At 42.5% G+C, this 18,112-nt stretch overlaps 1 protein-coding gene across 1 annotated transcript in view; it reads left to right on the top strand.

Moving 5' to 3' along the window:
• LOC138651036 (sulfotransferase 2B1-like) overlaps nt 1-18,112 on the top strand; it is a 114,839-nt gene that overhangs the window by 51,086 nt on the left and 45,641 nt on the right. Inside the window, exons 2-3 of the mRNA XM_069740974.1 lie at nt 5,581-5,721; nt 11,962-12,170. Coding sequence (XP_069597075.1) covers nt 5,586-5,721; nt 11,962-12,170 — 345 coding nt within the window. The 5' untranslated portion in view covers nt 5,581-5,585. The remainder of the gene's footprint in view (nt 1-5,580; nt 5,722-11,961; nt 12,171-18,112) is intronic.

Genomic DNA, 18,112 nt, shown 5'->3' with positions numbered 1-18,112 from the left:
AAGGCATTACTCGAAAAGAAACATAAAAAAGGCAGATTAAAGTTTGCAAATGCACACAGGAGCAAAGACCGTAATTTTTGGAGACGTCCTGTGGTTCGATTAAACTAAAATTGAACTTTTTGGGCATAATGACCGTTGTTACATTTGGAGGAAAAGGGGAGAAGCCTGGAAACCTAAAGAACATCATCCCAACTGTGAAACATGGCGGTGGCAGCATCATGTTGTGGGGTTGTTTTGCTGCAGGAAAGACTGGTGCACTTCACAAAATAAATGGCATCATGAGAAAAGAAGATTATGTGGCAATACTGAAGCAACATCTCAAGTCATCAGCCAGGAAGTTAAAGCTTGGGCAGAAATGGGTCTTCCAAATGGACAATGACATGAAGCATGCTGCCAAAATTGTAAGAACGTGGCTTAAGGATAACAAAGTCAATGTTTTGGAGTGGCTATCACAAAGCCCTGATCTCAATCCTATTGATAATTTATGGGCAAAGCTGGAAAGGCCGGTGTGAAAAAGGCGACCTACAAACCTGGATCAGTTACACCAGTTTTGTCAAGAGGAATGGGCCCAAATTCCAACCAACTATCGTGAAAAGCTCGTGGAAGGATATTCCAAACGTTTGACCCAAGTCATTCAGTTTAAGGGCAATGGTACCAAAAACTAATGAGGTGTATGTAAACCTTTGACTTTGCAGTAAGTAATAAAATGCCTTAAAACATTCTCTCATTACTCTGGAATTTGGCAAATATTAATAATTATGGTAATCCTAATTGACCTAAAATGGGAGAGATGAATTCTGATTTCATGTCAGATATTGAGAAGAACATATGTGTCTTTCTGTATAGTGTATGTAAACTTCTGGTTTCAACTGTACATGGTCTGCAGAGCACTAGTTTAGGACTGATATTACAATATATATTGTCACTAGTGTTGAGCATTCCGATACTGCAAGTATCGGGTATCGGCCGATACTTGCTGTATCGGAATTCCGATACCGAGTTCCGATATTTTTGTGACATCGGAAATCGGTATCGGCGTGTGCGGTGCGTATGGTTCCAAGGGTCTGGAGGAGAGGAAACTCTCCTTCAGGCCCTGGGATCCATATTAATGTAAAAAATAAAGAATAAAAATAAAAAAATAAGGCTATACTCACCCCTCCAGCGAACCCTGGCTGTCACCGCTCCGCCTCCGTTCCTGAGAATGTAGTGAGTGAAGGACCTTCGATGACATCGCGGTCAGGTGAGCAGTCACGTGAGCGGTCACCTGACCACGACGTCATCGACGGTCCTTCACTCTCTGCAATTCTCAAGAAAGGAGGCGGACGCTAGCAGCGGTGACAGCCAGGGTTCTTCGGAGGGGTGAGTATAGCCATATTTTTTATTTTTATTCTTTATTTTTTACATTAATATGGATCCCAGGGCCTGAAGGAGAGTTTCCTCTCAGACCCTGGGAACCATCGAGGATACATTCCGATATTTGTGTCCCATTGACTTGTATTGGTATCGGAACTCGGTATCGGCGAGATCCGATATTTTGCCGGTATCGGCCGATACCATCCGATACTTTCAAATATTGGAAGGTATCGCTCAACACTAATTGTCACTATAAGGTGGTAATACCAGTCCTACTACAGAGGTTTTTGTTCAAAAAGCACTGTCACCTATATTTTTGTTTTCAAATATGTGCATGATGTGTGGTGTGAATGTAATAATGTACTCACCTACCACCACTTTCTTTGGGATCCAGCGTTGCTCTACTCCGCATCTTAGTGATGTTACCGCAATTCCGATTAGGCTGTTCTCTGGAAGAGGTTTTCATAATGCAAGCCAATGGAGCCTCGTTCTGATGCTCCGTAGACTTGCATTGTAAAAGCCAACTTTACTAGTCGCATTTGCGCTAACCTCTTGGGTCTGTGCACTGTCAATTTGCAGGGCTGAATTTTAGTCCCTGTCCGTCCCTGACTGTGAGAGAGATCTGGAACCTTAGAAAGAGGGGAGTTCTTCTGGCTTTTGCGTGAGGACGACAGAAAGAGAAAGATGGTCTTAAATATAGAAGCCCTTTGAGTGGTCTCTGGAGCAGCAAGGATAAATAAATGTTAAAATCAAACAAAGTCCATCTCACCATGATCGACATCCTTGAAAACTCAGAGCACGGAACTGCTGTGTCAAGGCGTGGAGAAGTCAGAGAAGAAATAAGGAATCCAGCTCAACGAGGTAGTGAAAAAAACCATTTTCTTTACTCACTTGAAAAATATGTTCAGTGGAGGATAAAAACATCAGCAATTACAAAGGATAAAATGCGATAGCAACGCGTTTCTGGTGAACAAGCACCCTTAATCATGAAAAGGGTTTTTTTCACTACCTCGTTGAGCTGGATTCCTCATTTCTTCTATAAATAAATGATATTGAATCTGAGAAATCATTGACCACGGCTGATTCAAAAGTTAATCAGAGACTCTGGCTATGACTATAAGAAATCATGTGCTGTGATTTGATGAAGGATAGAATCTACAGCTGATCGATATCTGTACTTATTCTCCTCCTCCTAAAAGAATGGTGAAAGAAGCATCCTAAGTGCAAATAGAAGTCACCTTCAAGTTGAACTTTGTTCTGTTGATAGAGTGGTGGTTGTTTTGTAGGTGGACCACGTTAAATAAGTGAGATAGGTGCACACACTGCAGGCACTAAATGTTGGTGATCAGGGGTGACACTGAAAATGCATAATGGCCAAGTGATAACAAATTGCAACCCTGTATAAGAGGCTGGTGCAACTATATATATTTATATATATATATATATATAGAGAGAGAGAGAGAGAGAGAGAGAGAGAGAGAGATACAAAAAAGAGGCAGCACTCCATAGTAAAGTGAAAAAAAGTGTGGAAGGTTTTAATCAGCCCACATAGCCGGGCAACGTTTCAGCTCCATCTGAGCCTTTTTCAAGCTCAGATGGCTTGAAAAAGGCTCAGATGGAGCTGAAACGTTGCCCGGCTATGTGGGCTGATTAAAACCTTCCACACTTTTTTTCACATTACTATGGAGTGCTGCCTCTTTTTTGTATCTCTGTGAATCTGGTGCAATCGCTGGACTGGTTGCCGGAGGCCCTGCACCCGAAGATAAGTATAAACGTGGTGCTGTTCCTTTTCTACTATTATATATATATATATATATATATATATATATATATACACACCTAAGGCTGCTTTCACACATCATTTTTTTGCCATCAGGCTCAATCCGGCGAATTCTGAAAAAAATGGATCCAGCAAATGTTGCCGCCGGATCCGTTTTTTTCTCATAGACTTGTATTAGCAACGGATTGCGATGGATGGACTCACATTTCATCCATTTTTTTCCTGGATCCGTTGATAATTGGTTTCTGGCGGCTAGAAAAAACGGACATAGTAACGTTTTTTTGTCCATTGAAAAAACGGACAGCGATGGATCTGTCGGCGTCCGTTGTTTGCTACAATGGAACCCTATGGCACTGGATCTGTCAAATGACGGAATCCGGCAACAGATTCAGTTTTCATGCTCCTATTTTTTCCATTCTGGGGTCTCTCTCTCTCTCTCTCTCTCAGGGTGGAAAAAGCCTGAACTAGATCCATAACAGTATGTGTGTTTAGGTAAGCTCTATCAACCATGTTAACGAAGCCAAGGACTGTGTGAAAATGCATGCAACTATTCTACTGAAATACAGCTCCAAAAAACTGAAACATAAAAAGGGTCTCAGAATCTGATGACCAAATATATAATTTTTTTAAAGTAATAAAACATAAAAATTATATATTTGATGTCAGTATAACTGTCCTACCATACAGGGAACAATAGATATAAAACCCGACATTGCTGTGTTTTTCTATTTAATTACTAATAAAGTAGCTTAATTTTCACAGAGCATTACAGATGAGTCACCCGCCAGGGCCGTGGGGTACTTGGTACCGGGTCCGGTACTTTAAGTGATGTGTCACCGCGGCGGCGAACCAGTCTGTGGCCCTGGGCGCCCAAGTAAAAGGGAATGTCCTTAAAGGGGGTTTGAATAAAGTTTGTGTTCGTGATGCCACCTGTGGTATTCGGTCAGAGTGACCGACACTGCTTGAAGGGGTCCTCTGGGGAGATGTTGTGGCAGCAGTGATGGTATGGCTTCCCACAGATGAAGCTGGGTCCCCAGGGCTCCCGGTGTATAGATAAAGATGGTGTAGCAAGAAATGGAGGGCACAGGTTTGCAGCCTCTATATCTGATTTACTGATGAATTCAGGCAGCCACAGTCCAGGGTACCGAATCACAGGTGCAGGTATGGTCCGACCGAGTGGGGAGTTCCCCTTACCAGGTGGGGTTAGAAGCCTTCCTTCAAGCGCTGTGGTGAAGTCCCTTGCTGCCTTAAGCCTCTCACAAGGTCCTCACGTGTTCTCTCTGTCCTCCAGGTTGATAGGACACCACCCATACGACAGGTAGCTTGAGCCTTTTTACAGGGTCTCTATCGCGACCCGGGCTCTATGCGCTACTGTGTCCTCAGGTGCAAGGGTGGACAGGTGACTTATAGTCCAGCTGTCCTGCTAGTTTCTGCTGTGCCACTTGGAGTACAACACAACCTCGGTCTTCCGGCAGCCGGTATCTGCGCTCAGTAGGGAAGTATCCCAGTCGCAGCTATCCCCCCAGTTCTTCACTCTCCTGCGCTTCTCTTCCCCTCCATGCTCCCTACAGCTTGTCCAGCGTTCTGTTCTATCCCTTTCCTTTCAAGAGCTGCAACACCCTCGTGGCTGCACGGCCTCTCTCTCATACGTTCTGCCTCAGACTGCTCCAGTCTGCTTTCTGGCACTCACTGACTGACCTCACTTTCCCTCCAGACCAGAATATATATATGGGAGCCACCCACAAACTGGATCAGAGCTCCGCCCTACTGGCTTTGAGTATGAACATGTTAAGTGCTTGTGTTTACCTGATAAGAGAGATCCTTCCTCGCTTCCTCGACATCACTCTCCCCGTGAGGAAAGCAATGCCACTCTGACACCTGTGGGGTGTCCCACAGACCTCATCATCACTGGCTAAATTTCATATCAGTATGTATTTGGAGTGTGGGAGAACACCTGTAAAAATGGAGAAAACATACAAATTCATTGCAGATGTTGTATTTTCTTTGACTGGATTTGAACCCACTACTCCAGCGCTAACCACCGAGAACCATGTTGCCCATTCTAATCCACCCCGCAAAGTGTTGTTTGTCCAATTTTTAGTACATTATATGGTATATTAACAGGCCCTTTTAAAAACAAAACTAATCCCACAAAAACAAATGCTTGAATGGCTACAACAGTGAAAAAAATAAAATACGGTAGAAAAATAAAATTACTCTTGGAACACAGAGCTGAAAAATGTAACTTAAAACAATGGCTTCAAAAGGAAGGGGTTAAAATAGTGATCAATCAAGTTTGATAATGAAGTGTGATTTATAGCCTACATCAAAGTGCAGATTTTATTGCCCAATATGTTGTGGGAACACTGGATACAATTAATAGATAATGAGTATGACCTTAAGAAACTTCTGCTATGGTCTGAAGTGTACTTTGTTATCTTTTACAGATACAATGGCTTTTAACCATTTTGAATATAAAGGAACAAGATTTGCCGTAGGAGTGCACACAGAAGAGTCTGTTGCTTATGCAGAAAATCAATTTGAAATTTTGGATGACGACGTTTACAATGTAACCTTTCCCAAATCAGGTAAATTATAAATATTAATATTTGTCACTTGAATTTTTTAATTATATCAACTTCAGAATCTGCTTGGAAAAGTGAAATTAAATGCGATCAAAAAGACAAGTGTAAATAAAAATAGTATCACTGAAGAAACTGTCTTTTCTCGCTATACAGCTCCATCAGCGGAAAAGTAAAACAGTTATATCTCTCAGAAATAAGAAATGCAAAAATAATTATTTTTTCTATGATGTACAAAAACAAGTTATATTGCGGTACCTTTTTTCCTATAAAAGTTTTTATTGTGTAAAAGAGCCAAATTTGTAAAATTGGGTCATTTATGGGGCCTTCTACTGTTCTAGCTCCTCAGGGGCTCCCCCAGTGGGTCATGACACCTTCAAACCTTAAGAGTAAAATCTGCAATAAAATATGGCACTCCTTCCTTTTTGAGCTTTGTACTGTGCCTCAAAAGTAGTTTTTATCCTGGGGTATTGGCACTCTCATGAGAAATTGCACAGCAAATTCTCTCATCCATTTTCTTCTGTTCCCCTTGAGAAAAAAAAAATTGGGGGCTAAAAAAAAAACTTTGCGGAAAAATGTGTTTTTTAAATTTTATTAGCTCTGTTATAAATTTCCGTGAAGCACCTGGTAGTTAAAGATGCCCATCACACATCTAGATACGTTCCCTGAGGGGTCTAGTTTCCAAAATGCTATCACTTGTGGGGGTTTACACTGCTTAGACACATCAGGGGCTTCGAAAAGTGACATGGCATCCGCTCTCGATTCCAGACAATTTTTTGTTCAAAAAGATAAGCTTTCTCCTTCCCAGGAAGGTCCTTGCCATGCGCCCAAACAGTGTTCTTCGTCCACACATGGGGTATCAGCGTACTCTGGAGAAATTACACAACAATTTTTAGGGTCAATTTTCTCCTGCTTCCTTTGTTAAAAAATAAATTTTGGTGCTTAAATATGATTTTTGCAGAAAAAATTTGATTTTTAATTTTCACGGCTTTACATTATATACTTATGTGAATCTCCTGAGGGTTCAAGGTGCTCACCAAATATCTAGATAAGTCCCTTGAGGGGTCTAGTGTTTAGTGTTTGTGAGGGGTTTCCACTGTTTAGGCACATCAGTGGCTCTGCAAATGCGACATGGCATCCGATCTCAGTTCCAGCCAAATTTGTGTTCAAAACATAAAGCGGGGCTCCTTCCGTTCCGAGCCTTGCTGTGCACCCAGTGGTCTTCCTCTACATATGGGGTGTCAGCGTACTCAGGAGAAATTTCACAACAATTTTTGGGGTCCATTTTCTCTTGCTACATTTGTTAAAATAAAAAAAAATTGGTGCTAAAAGATGATTTTTGTGGAAAAAATTAGATTCTTAATTTTCCCGGTTCTACGTTATAATTTTATGTGAAGCACCTGGGGGTTCAAGGCGCTCACCAAACATCTAGATAAGTCCCTTCAAGGGTCTGGTTTCCACTGTTTATGCACTTCAGGGGCTCTCGCGATATGGCATCCGTTCTCGATGCGAGCCAATTTTGCATTCAAAATATGGAGTAGTGCTCCTTCCCTTCCGAGCTGTGCCGTGCACCCAAATGGTGGTCTTCCTCCATATATGGGGTATCGTCGTGCTCAGGAGAAAATGCATAACAAATATTGTGGTTCATTTTTGCTTGATACCCTTGAAAAAATTAAAAAAATTGTGTCTGAAGTAACATTTTTGTGAAAAAAAAGTAAATGTTAATTTTTGAAGCACTTGAAGGGTTAATAATAAACATCTTGTATGTGGTTTTGAACACCTTGAGGGGTGCATTTTTTAGAATGGTGTCACTTTTGGGTATTTTCCATTATTTAAGCCACCAAAGTCACTTCAAATATGAGGTGGTCCCTAAAAAATGGTTTTGTAAATTTTGCTGGAAAAATGTGAAATCGCTGGTCAACTTTTAACCCTAATAACTTCCTAACAAAAAAAATTATGTTTCAATAATTGTGCTGATGTAAAGTAGACATGTGGGAAAAGTTGCTAGTTAACTATTTTGTCTGACACAACGCTCTGATTTAGGGGCAAAAAATAAAATTTACATTTTGTTCACAAATAAACACAAGAAATTTTGAACAAATTTCATCACTATCATATGTCACTATCACTAATAAACACACTCAGAATCAGTGGGATCCTTTGAAGCAGGGCCGGACTGGGACTAAAATTCATGCCTTGCATTTGAAGTTACACAGGCCCACTTGTCACATGGTGACTGTATAATATATTTGTACACTTGAAGGCAGGGCCGGTTTTAGGCAAAGTGGGGCCCTAGGCAAAGTTTAAAATGGGGCCCCAAATGCTAACATATTGCACATCACACAAAAGCATTTTGGTTGTATTTACATGCACTGATCTCAGGTCGCTAAATGAGTTTGATCGACAATACTGAAGTTGTTCAACGCTTGTTTCCCACCCTCTTTCCACCAGCTGAGGAATAATGATGGAACAGAACGATCACTAACAGATTACCATACGGTATCATGTTATCAGCAGCACATCTACAGTTTACACCGGCGATGTGCTGCTGATAACAATGATTTTTGTTTCAGCAAAAACAATCTGAATATGCAGCATTTTACTTGTTTACTAAAATACTCCCCATAGTCCTCCATATATTATAATGTGCACCTCAGTCCTCCATATAGTATAATACACTCCCTATAGTCCTCCATATATTAAATTACACAGCTCCGTCCTCCATATAGCATAATACACTCCTCATAGTGCTCCATATAGTATAATGTACCACCATAGTCATCCATGTAGTACAATTCACTTCCCATAGTATAGTGCACCCCATAGTTCTTCATATAGTATAATGTATTCCCCATAGTCCTCAATACAGTATAATGCAGCCCACATATAGTATAATGCAGCCACCACCCTACAGAATATAAAGCAGCTACCACAGAGTATAATGCTGCCACCCCATAGGATATAGTGCAGCCCCATCAAAGAGTGTGATGCAATCATCCCTGATAAAATCTAATACAGCCCCCCATAGAATATAATACAGCCCACCTCCCCATAATATATAATGTAGCCCCCATAGAATATAATGCAGCCCCCCATAGTATATAACACAGCCTCCCCCATAGAATATAATATACCCCCACAATAGTATATAACACAGCCACATAGTATATAACACGGCCTTCCCCATAGAATATAATATACCCCCATAGTATATAGCACAGCCCGCATAGTATATAGCACAGCCCGCATAGTATATAGCACAACCCGCATAGTATATAGCACAACCCGCATAGTATATAGCACAACCCGCATAGCATATAGCACAACCCGCATAGCAGATAACACAGCCCACGTAGTAGTATACAGCACATCCCACTCAGTAGTATATAGCACAACCCACACAGTAGTATACAGCACAGCCCACACAGTAGTATACAGCACAGCCCACACAGTAGTACATAGCACAGCCCACACAGTAGTATATAGCACAGTCCACATAGTAGTATATAGCACAGCCCACATAGCAGATAACACAGCCCAAATAGTAGTATACAGCACAGCCCACACAGTAGTACACAGTACAGCCCACACAGTAGTATACATTAAACAGTAGTATACAGCACAGCCCACACAGTAGTATACAGCACAGTCCACGTAGCAGTATACAGCACAGCCCACGTAGCAGTGCACAGCCCATGTAGCAGTATACAGCACAGCCCACGTAGCAGTGCACAGCCCACGTAGCAGTATACAACACAGCCCACGTAGCAGTATACAGCACAGCCCACATAGCAGTATACAGCACAGACCACGTAGTAGTATACAGCACAGCCCACACAGTAGTATACAGCACAGCCCACACAGTAGCATACAGCACAGCCCACACAGTAGTATATAGCACAGCCCACACAGTAGTATATAGCACAGCCCACATAGTAGTATATAGCACAGCCCACATAGTAGTATATAGCCCAGCCCACACAGTAGTATACAGCACTGCTCACATAGTAGTATACATCACAGCCCACACAGTAGTATATGGCACAGCCCACATAGTAGTATACAGCAGAGCCCACATAGTAGTATATAGCACAGCCCACATAGTAGTATATAGCACAGCCCACACAGTAGTATATAGCACAGCCCGCACAGTAGTATCCAGCACAGCCCACATAGTAATATACAGCACAGCCCACATAATAATATAAAGCACAGCCCACACAGTAGTATATAGCACAGCCCACATAGTAGTATACAGCACAGCCCGCATTTCTCCTCCCCCTAGAATGGCCCTACAGTCCAGTAAAAAAAACACACACTCCTCACCTCTCCTCGTGCCCGCGTTGCTCCCTGCTCCTGTCTCGGCGGCTGCTGCTGCACTGTCTGGGACACAGTGAGTGCGCGCGCACCCGCAGTGTCAGAGGCAGAGCGGGGAATGATGGGAAAGGGACGCTCTCTCCTCCATCATTGCATTCCACTGTAGAATATAGAAAAATCAGCCGCACTCTTATGGTGTATCTTTGCAAAAATGTGATGTATTTATTCACATGTGTTGAGACAAAATTTTCATATATATACACACACACAGCAGGGAGAATAAACGGAGTAGTAACGTTTCGACCCTGCCTCGGGTCTTTCTCAAACTGCGTTTTCTAGATAGTGTGAAAAATAAGAAGTGTGGTCCCTTTAAGGGCTCCTATTGTTGTGGTGTCAGGACGTCCTGCTTCTGTGGGCCCACATATAATATATAATTCAGACGCATGGTGGTATAATGCACCCCATAATATAATGCAGCTCCATAGGAGTATAATCCAGCCCCATAGGGGTATTTATATAAATAGATCGTCAGTTATAAGTAGCAGAAAAAACCATTGAAATGGCGACTCAAATAGCAATCATAAACCCAAGGAGAACTGAGTCCAGAAATAGCCAAAGTAATATTCACATCAAAATTTTATTGAAAGATTCATAATGCTCCCCCATCGGGTATAATGCACCCACATAGGATAATACACCTCCATAATATAATGCAGCCCCATAGGGGTATAATGCAGCCACATAGGGGTATAATGCAGTCCCATAGGGGTATAATGCTGCCCCATAGTATAATGCACCCCTGTAATATAATGCTCCCCCATAGGGGTATAACCATTCTGCCGCCTCGCCATTGCCAGAGCCGCCGCCTCGCCCCTACCTTCTGTCTCTTCCCCACTTTCCCATAGAATGTAAGTCCGCAATGACAGGGTCCTCTCCCCTCTGCACCAGTCTGTCAATGTAAACCTGTTTACTGTAAACAATATCAATAACCCTGTATGTAACCCTTTCTCATGTACAGACCCATGGAATTAATGGTGCTATATAAATAAATAATAATAATAATAATAGAGGTGTAATACTCCCTCATAGGGTTATAATGCTCCCACATAGGGGTATAACGCTCCCCACACAAAAAAAATTAAAAAGGTTCTCCATATCTGGCCGAGATCCAGCAATGTCCTCGGCTAGATACAACTGAGGCGCGCAGCGTCATTCCGGGGTATGACAGTGACGTCATACACCGGCAATGTGCCCACTGACGTAAGCTGCTGGCCTGTGATTGGCAGGCAGCTGTTGACTGTTGCCATGCGGGAATCTCTGAGGACGCATCGGAGGACGCACGGGCAGTTATTGAGGCGACAGAATCCTGCCACTTGGGCCCACTGAGCAGAGGAGAGGGGGCCCGCTGTGGGCCCCTTCTGCTCATTGGGCCCCATACGCTAGTAAGGGCAGTAACGCCCTGGTGGCGGCCCTGATCTCAAATACCACTGATAACATAGGATTCATCATTCACACTAGCTGACCCTGCTTCCCTTCTTTTCACAATGACTTTTGCACATGCTTACTAGATGCTTTAATACAAAAGATGCAGTCTGCTCATTTCTGCTAAAGTCCATCTGAACTTCCTGAAACAGAAACAGTAACTTAGGGTCCAATAAATCCCTTGTGGCCAGTATGAAAATTGTTGCATTGCTAAATTTCTATTTATTATTTTTAATACAGACTTTGATATGTAAAAAAAAACATTGTCAAGGCTCTTTACAATATACTTTAAACGTAAAAAGCTGGTTTAAGAAATTATTCATATTCTAATTATATCTTCCCTTTAAGTCCATATACAGCAACCCAGTAGCTCAGCAAGATTTGAAGAAATATTTTGCCAAAGTAAAAAAAAAGTATAACGAACTGTGTAACTTTCACTTGTTGTAGGTACTAACTGGATGATTGAAATTTTAAATTTAATAAAACACAAAGGAGATGCTGCAAAAAGCGGCACTTTACCTATCTACATGAGATCACCATGGTATGAAACAGTTGGATCTGATGAAACAATAAAACAAATGGTTTCTCCAAGAATAATATCTTCCCACCTACCAGAACACATTTTTGCTAAATCGTTTTCAAAATCTAAGGCAAAAGTAAGTAAAATGTAATGCTTCACTTTCTAATTTCATGTATTCGTATCACCGGTTGAGGAGGATCCTTCAAGCCCGTAGTCTGGGTGGTCGGTGCAGCAGTCATGTGGGAAACAGATTGTAGAGGCATACAGGAGACCTGGAATAGGTAGCAGAGGTCCTGAAGACTGCAGGTGGACAGTAGAGAAAGAAAAGGTAGCAGAGATCCTAGAGACTGTAGGCAAACAGGACTCAGGAATACTAGACGTCTTAATACTATGACACAAGTATGTCTTTAGTAGGCCTTTTATACTGTAGGCCCAGGCAGATAGTCACATGGGATCACACCAAGTCATCTGCAAAGCCCAACGTGGAGCTCAACAGACATCAGTGGACCAGGGTGAGGGAAGCAAAGGCTGGGTCAGGAATAGATGCATAACATGCTGAACCATATGTAAGGATTATGCAAATACAATTAACAAGCAGTGCAAAAAGGAAGGACAGTGAGGAGAAATAAGGGAGGGAAAGCATTTACTAAAGTCTGAATTGCTCTTTTAATTGCCTTGAGCCCGCATTTCCAGTTAAAATAATATCTGCAATGCTGAAGATCTTGGAATAAATATCTTGGAATATATTCTGTCATATAAGCATTGGGACAAAGATCTCATTTAATTCTGAATATATGTATATACGGTATGTATATAGATATATAGATATATATTTATATATCTATATCTATCTATCTATCTATCTATACTAGATGCTATCGCATCGGGAGGGCGGTAATGTCACGATGGGGGCAGGCTTTGCAGCGTTGAGAGTCTTTCCCCCCCCATGTGCTCACCCACCTATCCATTCTCTCTTTCCTCATCTGCTGACTTCTCCCGTCTGTGCTCTCTTCTTTGACCTGTCTACCCCATGTGCTATCCTCATTGTCTGCTGTCTCTCTCGTTCCTGTGCTGTGTTCTCCTCTCATGTGCTGTCCCATTTGAGCTGTCTCCCCCCTGTGATCTGTCTCTCTCACCCCTGTGCACTTTCTCTCTCCCCCATCTGCTGTCTTCTCGTCTCATGTCATCTCTTTTGTGACCTGTGTACTCCCTGTGCTCTCCCCCTTGTGTGCTCTCTCTCTCCCATGTTGGCATTGATATATGCTTTTTAAAGAGGTTTTCCCACCACCTAAAGTTCATTTGAAAAACTATCTGTGTCTGACCTTGTACAGAACATAGCACAGCTCCTGGGCAGAGGAGGAAGCAAAAGACAATACTGACATTCCAGCAGGAGATCGCAGAGGATACATTTTGTGAGGTAAAATATTGTTTAGAAACAGTCAGTGAAATATTTCACCTCACAAAATGAATCCTCGGTGATCGCCTGCTGTAATGTCAGTATTGTCTTTTGCTTCCTCTGTTGTGAATTCTGTGGCAGAGCTCCCTCCTGTGGTCACAAGTGGTACTTCGGCTGATTGTCTCTGTGAGCTTCTGTTGGTGGAGGGAAGTGGTACTGCGGCTTCTGAGTTTCCTCCCTCAGGTGATCTGGTGAGGTTGTTAGGTGCTTCTCTACTTAACTCCACCTAATGCTTTGATCCTGGCTTCCTGTCAATGTTCCAGTGTTGGACTTGCTTTTCCCTGGATCATTCCTGTGGCCTGCTGCTCTGCATAGCTAAGTTCTTCTTTGCTATTTGTTTGCTATTTTTTCTGTCCAGCTTGTCTAATTTGTTGCTGGAAGCTCTGGGACGCAAAGGGTGTACCTCCGTGCCGTTAGTTCAGTACGGAGGGTCTTTTTGCCCCTTTGCGTGGTTTTCTTTAGGGTTTTGTGTAGACCGCAAAGTTACCTTTTCTATCCTCGATCTGTTAAGAAAGTCGGGCCTCACTTTGCTGAATCTATTTCATCTCTACGTTTGTCTTTTCATCTTAACTCACAGTCATTTTATGTGGGGGGCTGCCTTTTCCTTTGGGGTATTTCTCTGAGGCAAGGTAGGCTTATTTTCTATCTTCAGGCTAGTTAGTTTCTCTGGCTGTGCCGAGTTGCATAGGCAGAGTTAGGCGCAATCCACGGCTGCCTCTAGTGTTGTTTGGAGAAGATTAGGGATTGCGGTCTGCAGAGTTCCCACGTCTCAGAGCTCGTTCTATGATTTTGGGTTATTGTCAGATCACTGTATGTGCTCTGACCGCTATGTCCATTGTAGTACTGAATTGCCTTTCATAACATTCCTCCCCTGCCCAGGAGATGTGGTATGCTCCGTACATGGCCAGATACAGACAAGTTTTAAAATTAATATAATACTAAACACACCAGCGCTAACTCAACCTAAAAGAAAAAAACCCTTTGCAGCTGGACTCCAGACCAGGGAACCGCCACTCCTGGTATGAACAAGGGATAGAAAAGACTATATAATAGTAATGGAGACCGCGCAAAAGAAGGGGGGGGGGGGGTTACAATAGAACAAAGGGCAATATACAATAAACAATAATACAGCACTAAATGGTATAAAAATAGAACTGAAAAGGGCCTTAGTTACTGCGGACCAGTATGGTCAACAAACGGCAATCCACCAAAATGAAACCTGAAATGTGTATACCCATATAGGCACACACAGGACTGTCACTAGGTATATAAGGTAATCGTACCTGTAACTCCTGGGAGACCGCGTATGGGAGCTGTGCCGAGCAAAATGGCTATGGCTGAGACTGGAATGAAAATACCCACATGCCAGGTGCAGAGCCGTGCGTGCCGCTGCCGGGTGAAATGACCGGCGCCAATAAGGATGCGGTGGAGGGTCGGCAGATACCCGAATCAGTACTGCACTCCGGGACTGCTGGAAAGCTATGTAGAGCCAGGGAGAGCCCCGGCCGGTGGCGTCCCTGGATACAAGCACGAGGAAGATGGCCGACAGAGATCTGAGCATGTGACGTCACAGCTAGGAAGCTATGGAGCGGCGCTAGGGACAAGGTAGTAACCAACGCGTATCGAAGGAACAGCGTCCTTCTTCGTCAGGGTTACCCGGCCGCAGTCGCTCCCAGGAATATAAGCCAGACCCCTGTCAATCTTCCTGAAAAGGACCCACCCACCTATATAATTAAATGAATAAATGGTAGTGTCTACCTGCATCTACAGTGTCACAATTACTGCCATGTGGGATATTACTTGCTGGGAAAAAAATGAGCCAGACAAACAAACAACATAGCAAGCTGCTTGCTATACATCCAAACCGCAAGGGGAATCACCTACCCCATAAATACTAAAACAAGGGTCGGCTGCAGGGTACAATATAGAAAAAATACATATAAATATATCTAAAAACAATATTTAATAATATATTACTTAAAAAGGGGAGGGGGGGAAGAAAAAGGGTTATATACCCATAAAACTCCCCATCTGAAAAATAAGAATACCACTGCAACGTATAACACTAAAGCTAAAAAAGAGAATTAAAATGAAAAATATATATATGATAATTAAAACTAATAATAAAAAAAAAAAAAGGACAATCATTGATAAAGAACCGGAAACACCCATGTGTATATACTGATTAGAAGGCATATAGTTCTAATCCATGATTCAGGCCTTTTGGTGCAAGGCAGTTTTAAAATTAACTTTCGTTTCGTGGGAAAACCCTTAATGTGACCCGCTTCCTCTGACTGTAGACATGTCGCGCATCTGCCGCCGTGATCAGCCGAATCATTCACTATGCCTGCACAGAATTCACACAGGCGCAGTAAATCAGACCGCCGCCATCTTTGTGCAGACAGATAGCGGCGGTCACATGCGCTCCTTCTGTACAAAGATGGTGGCGGTCAGTGAATCATTCAGCTGATCCCAGCGGCGGCATGTTCGCAACGGTGTTCTGCTGGCGGTACCGCGCAAGAAGCTGCGTACGGTGTATACAGTGTGTGTGTGTGTGGTGCGTAAGGATTACTAATGGAGAATCGTCTATACGACAACTATCCATTACTAATCCTATAGTTACAGTATATAGTAAGTAAAGACACAGCCAGAATAAAGTATTTTATTAGAAATAAAGCAAAAGAAACTGTTTCAATTTTTATTTAAAAATAATAAACACAGTTATACTCACATAACATGTAATTCCATTGAATCCCTCGTCTCAGTCACAAGTGGTGTCGTCATTGAGGTTACCTCTGGTCACTGAGGCTGCGTTCCCAGTTGGGCTGAACTGCTGTGACCAGCACCATGGTAAAAAGTCAGTGATGAGGTCACCGCTAGGGTTGAGCGACTTTTAGTTTTTTAGGGTCGAGTCGGGTTTCACGAAACCCGACTTTCTCAAAAGTCGGGTCGAGTGAAATCGGCCGATCCTATTGAAAAGTCGGGGTCGGGGATCGGCCGAAACTCGAAACCCAATGAAAGTCTATGGGGGGTTTTATTTTATGTACACTGCTTGAAAAAGGCTCAGACATGGAGCCGAATTGTCGTATGGTGGGCTATTAAACAACATCTTTTTCACTTGTGATGATGCACTGCTTCCAATTTTTTTTCAATATTATATGGACTGGTATGTAGAGATGAGTGAACATTGCTGGAGGGAGCTGCATCGGGAACCCTGATACTTACAGCGCTCCCGATGATCAGCTGTTTGGCGCGGCAGCTGCATGTGTCCCGGCTAAACACCTGATTATCGGGAGCACTCCTGGTATCCGGGTTCCCGTTGTAGCCTCTTCGGTAAGCGCTATAGCTTGTCGAATAAGGAGAGAGCTGACGATGTTCGCTCATCTCTACTGGTATGTAACTGGGAGGCTTTGTACCCAATTTTTCTGGTGCAGCTCTTTTCTCATTTTTATCTATCTGACTAATCAGAATTAAATTAGTGCACAAGCTAAATAACGGCATAATTGTATGATGACTGTATCACTGTAACATGATCCATCAACAAAGATAGACAATAAGCAATAGTTACAAAATGTCTTATTGCCGTTTGACTACATATACTTGGCTAATTATAATTATGTTTGTAAGGTTGTAAGGAAACAATGGAATCATGACATTGTTGTTACAAAGAAAACCAGTTTATGGACAGACTATGAAACATTTACATAATGTTAACATGTTTAAGACTAGGGAGACACCAAACAAAAACGATCATAGTGCAGAACTTTGCAGTTTAATCGTTTTTCTAACTCCCTCGATTAGAGGATTTTGCTGTTAAAGGGAATTTGAAAACTGATACAAGCTGCACGATCCAGTCTTGCATGCTTCACTCTGATATGCTGCGGATTTCAGAGAAAAAGATACTTTAAAATCCACCAGGAAGCAAGCTGCATAGGAGACTATTTGGACTGGCTTTTCTCTACCTGCTGCAAGTGACCGATAGGTCTCTCCCTATACACACTCACAAGGAGAGACTCTTGTGTGACTTAGTCTCCAGGGACATGTCAGAATTTATGTATAATCCTAAATGAAAGTTAAATTCAATCCCCCTCCTATCTAACCAGGTTAACACATCCTCAGTGTCCCTCCTGCTGCTGAGATCTCACACTGCTCAGTACAAGCTGCAACTGTCAGTGAGGCAGGGTGAACAGAGATTTAATACACTTTGACCCCTGAGCTATATCATTCTGTAGCTGGACTCATAAAATGTTCATTTTAATATCAGCCATTTTTACATAGATTTTCAAAGTATATAAGCCAGCCTTATCAGGTCTGAGAGATCTGTTTATCAATGTATGTAGTTTGTATTGGGAATTCTGGTGACAGTCACAGAGTAATTGTGCCCCTATTGAAGCCTTTTTTTCTGTTTACAACCACTAAATTACAACTTTTTTAGCCCCCATAGAGTATGATGCCCAACACACAGTATGAAACTCTGACAGTGAATTCCCCCACACAATCTGATCCCACACCAACCCCCAAATGCACATGCCACATAGTGCCCCCAGCAAAGTATGATGCTGTCACAGTGCCCTCAACACAGTTTGATGTCTCCACAGTGACCTCCAACACATTGCTACCAT

This window comes from Ranitomeya imitator, chromosome 10 (assembly GCF_032444005.1).
Source record: "Ranitomeya imitator isolate aRanImi1 chromosome 10, aRanImi1.pri, whole genome shotgun sequence".
In the NCBI taxonomy this organism is placed as follows: Eukaryota; Metazoa; Chordata; class Amphibia; order Anura; family Dendrobatidae; genus Ranitomeya; species Ranitomeya imitator.
The sequence above is the reverse complement of the archived record's forward strand: the minus strand, read 5'-3'. Positions and strand labels throughout refer to the sequence as shown.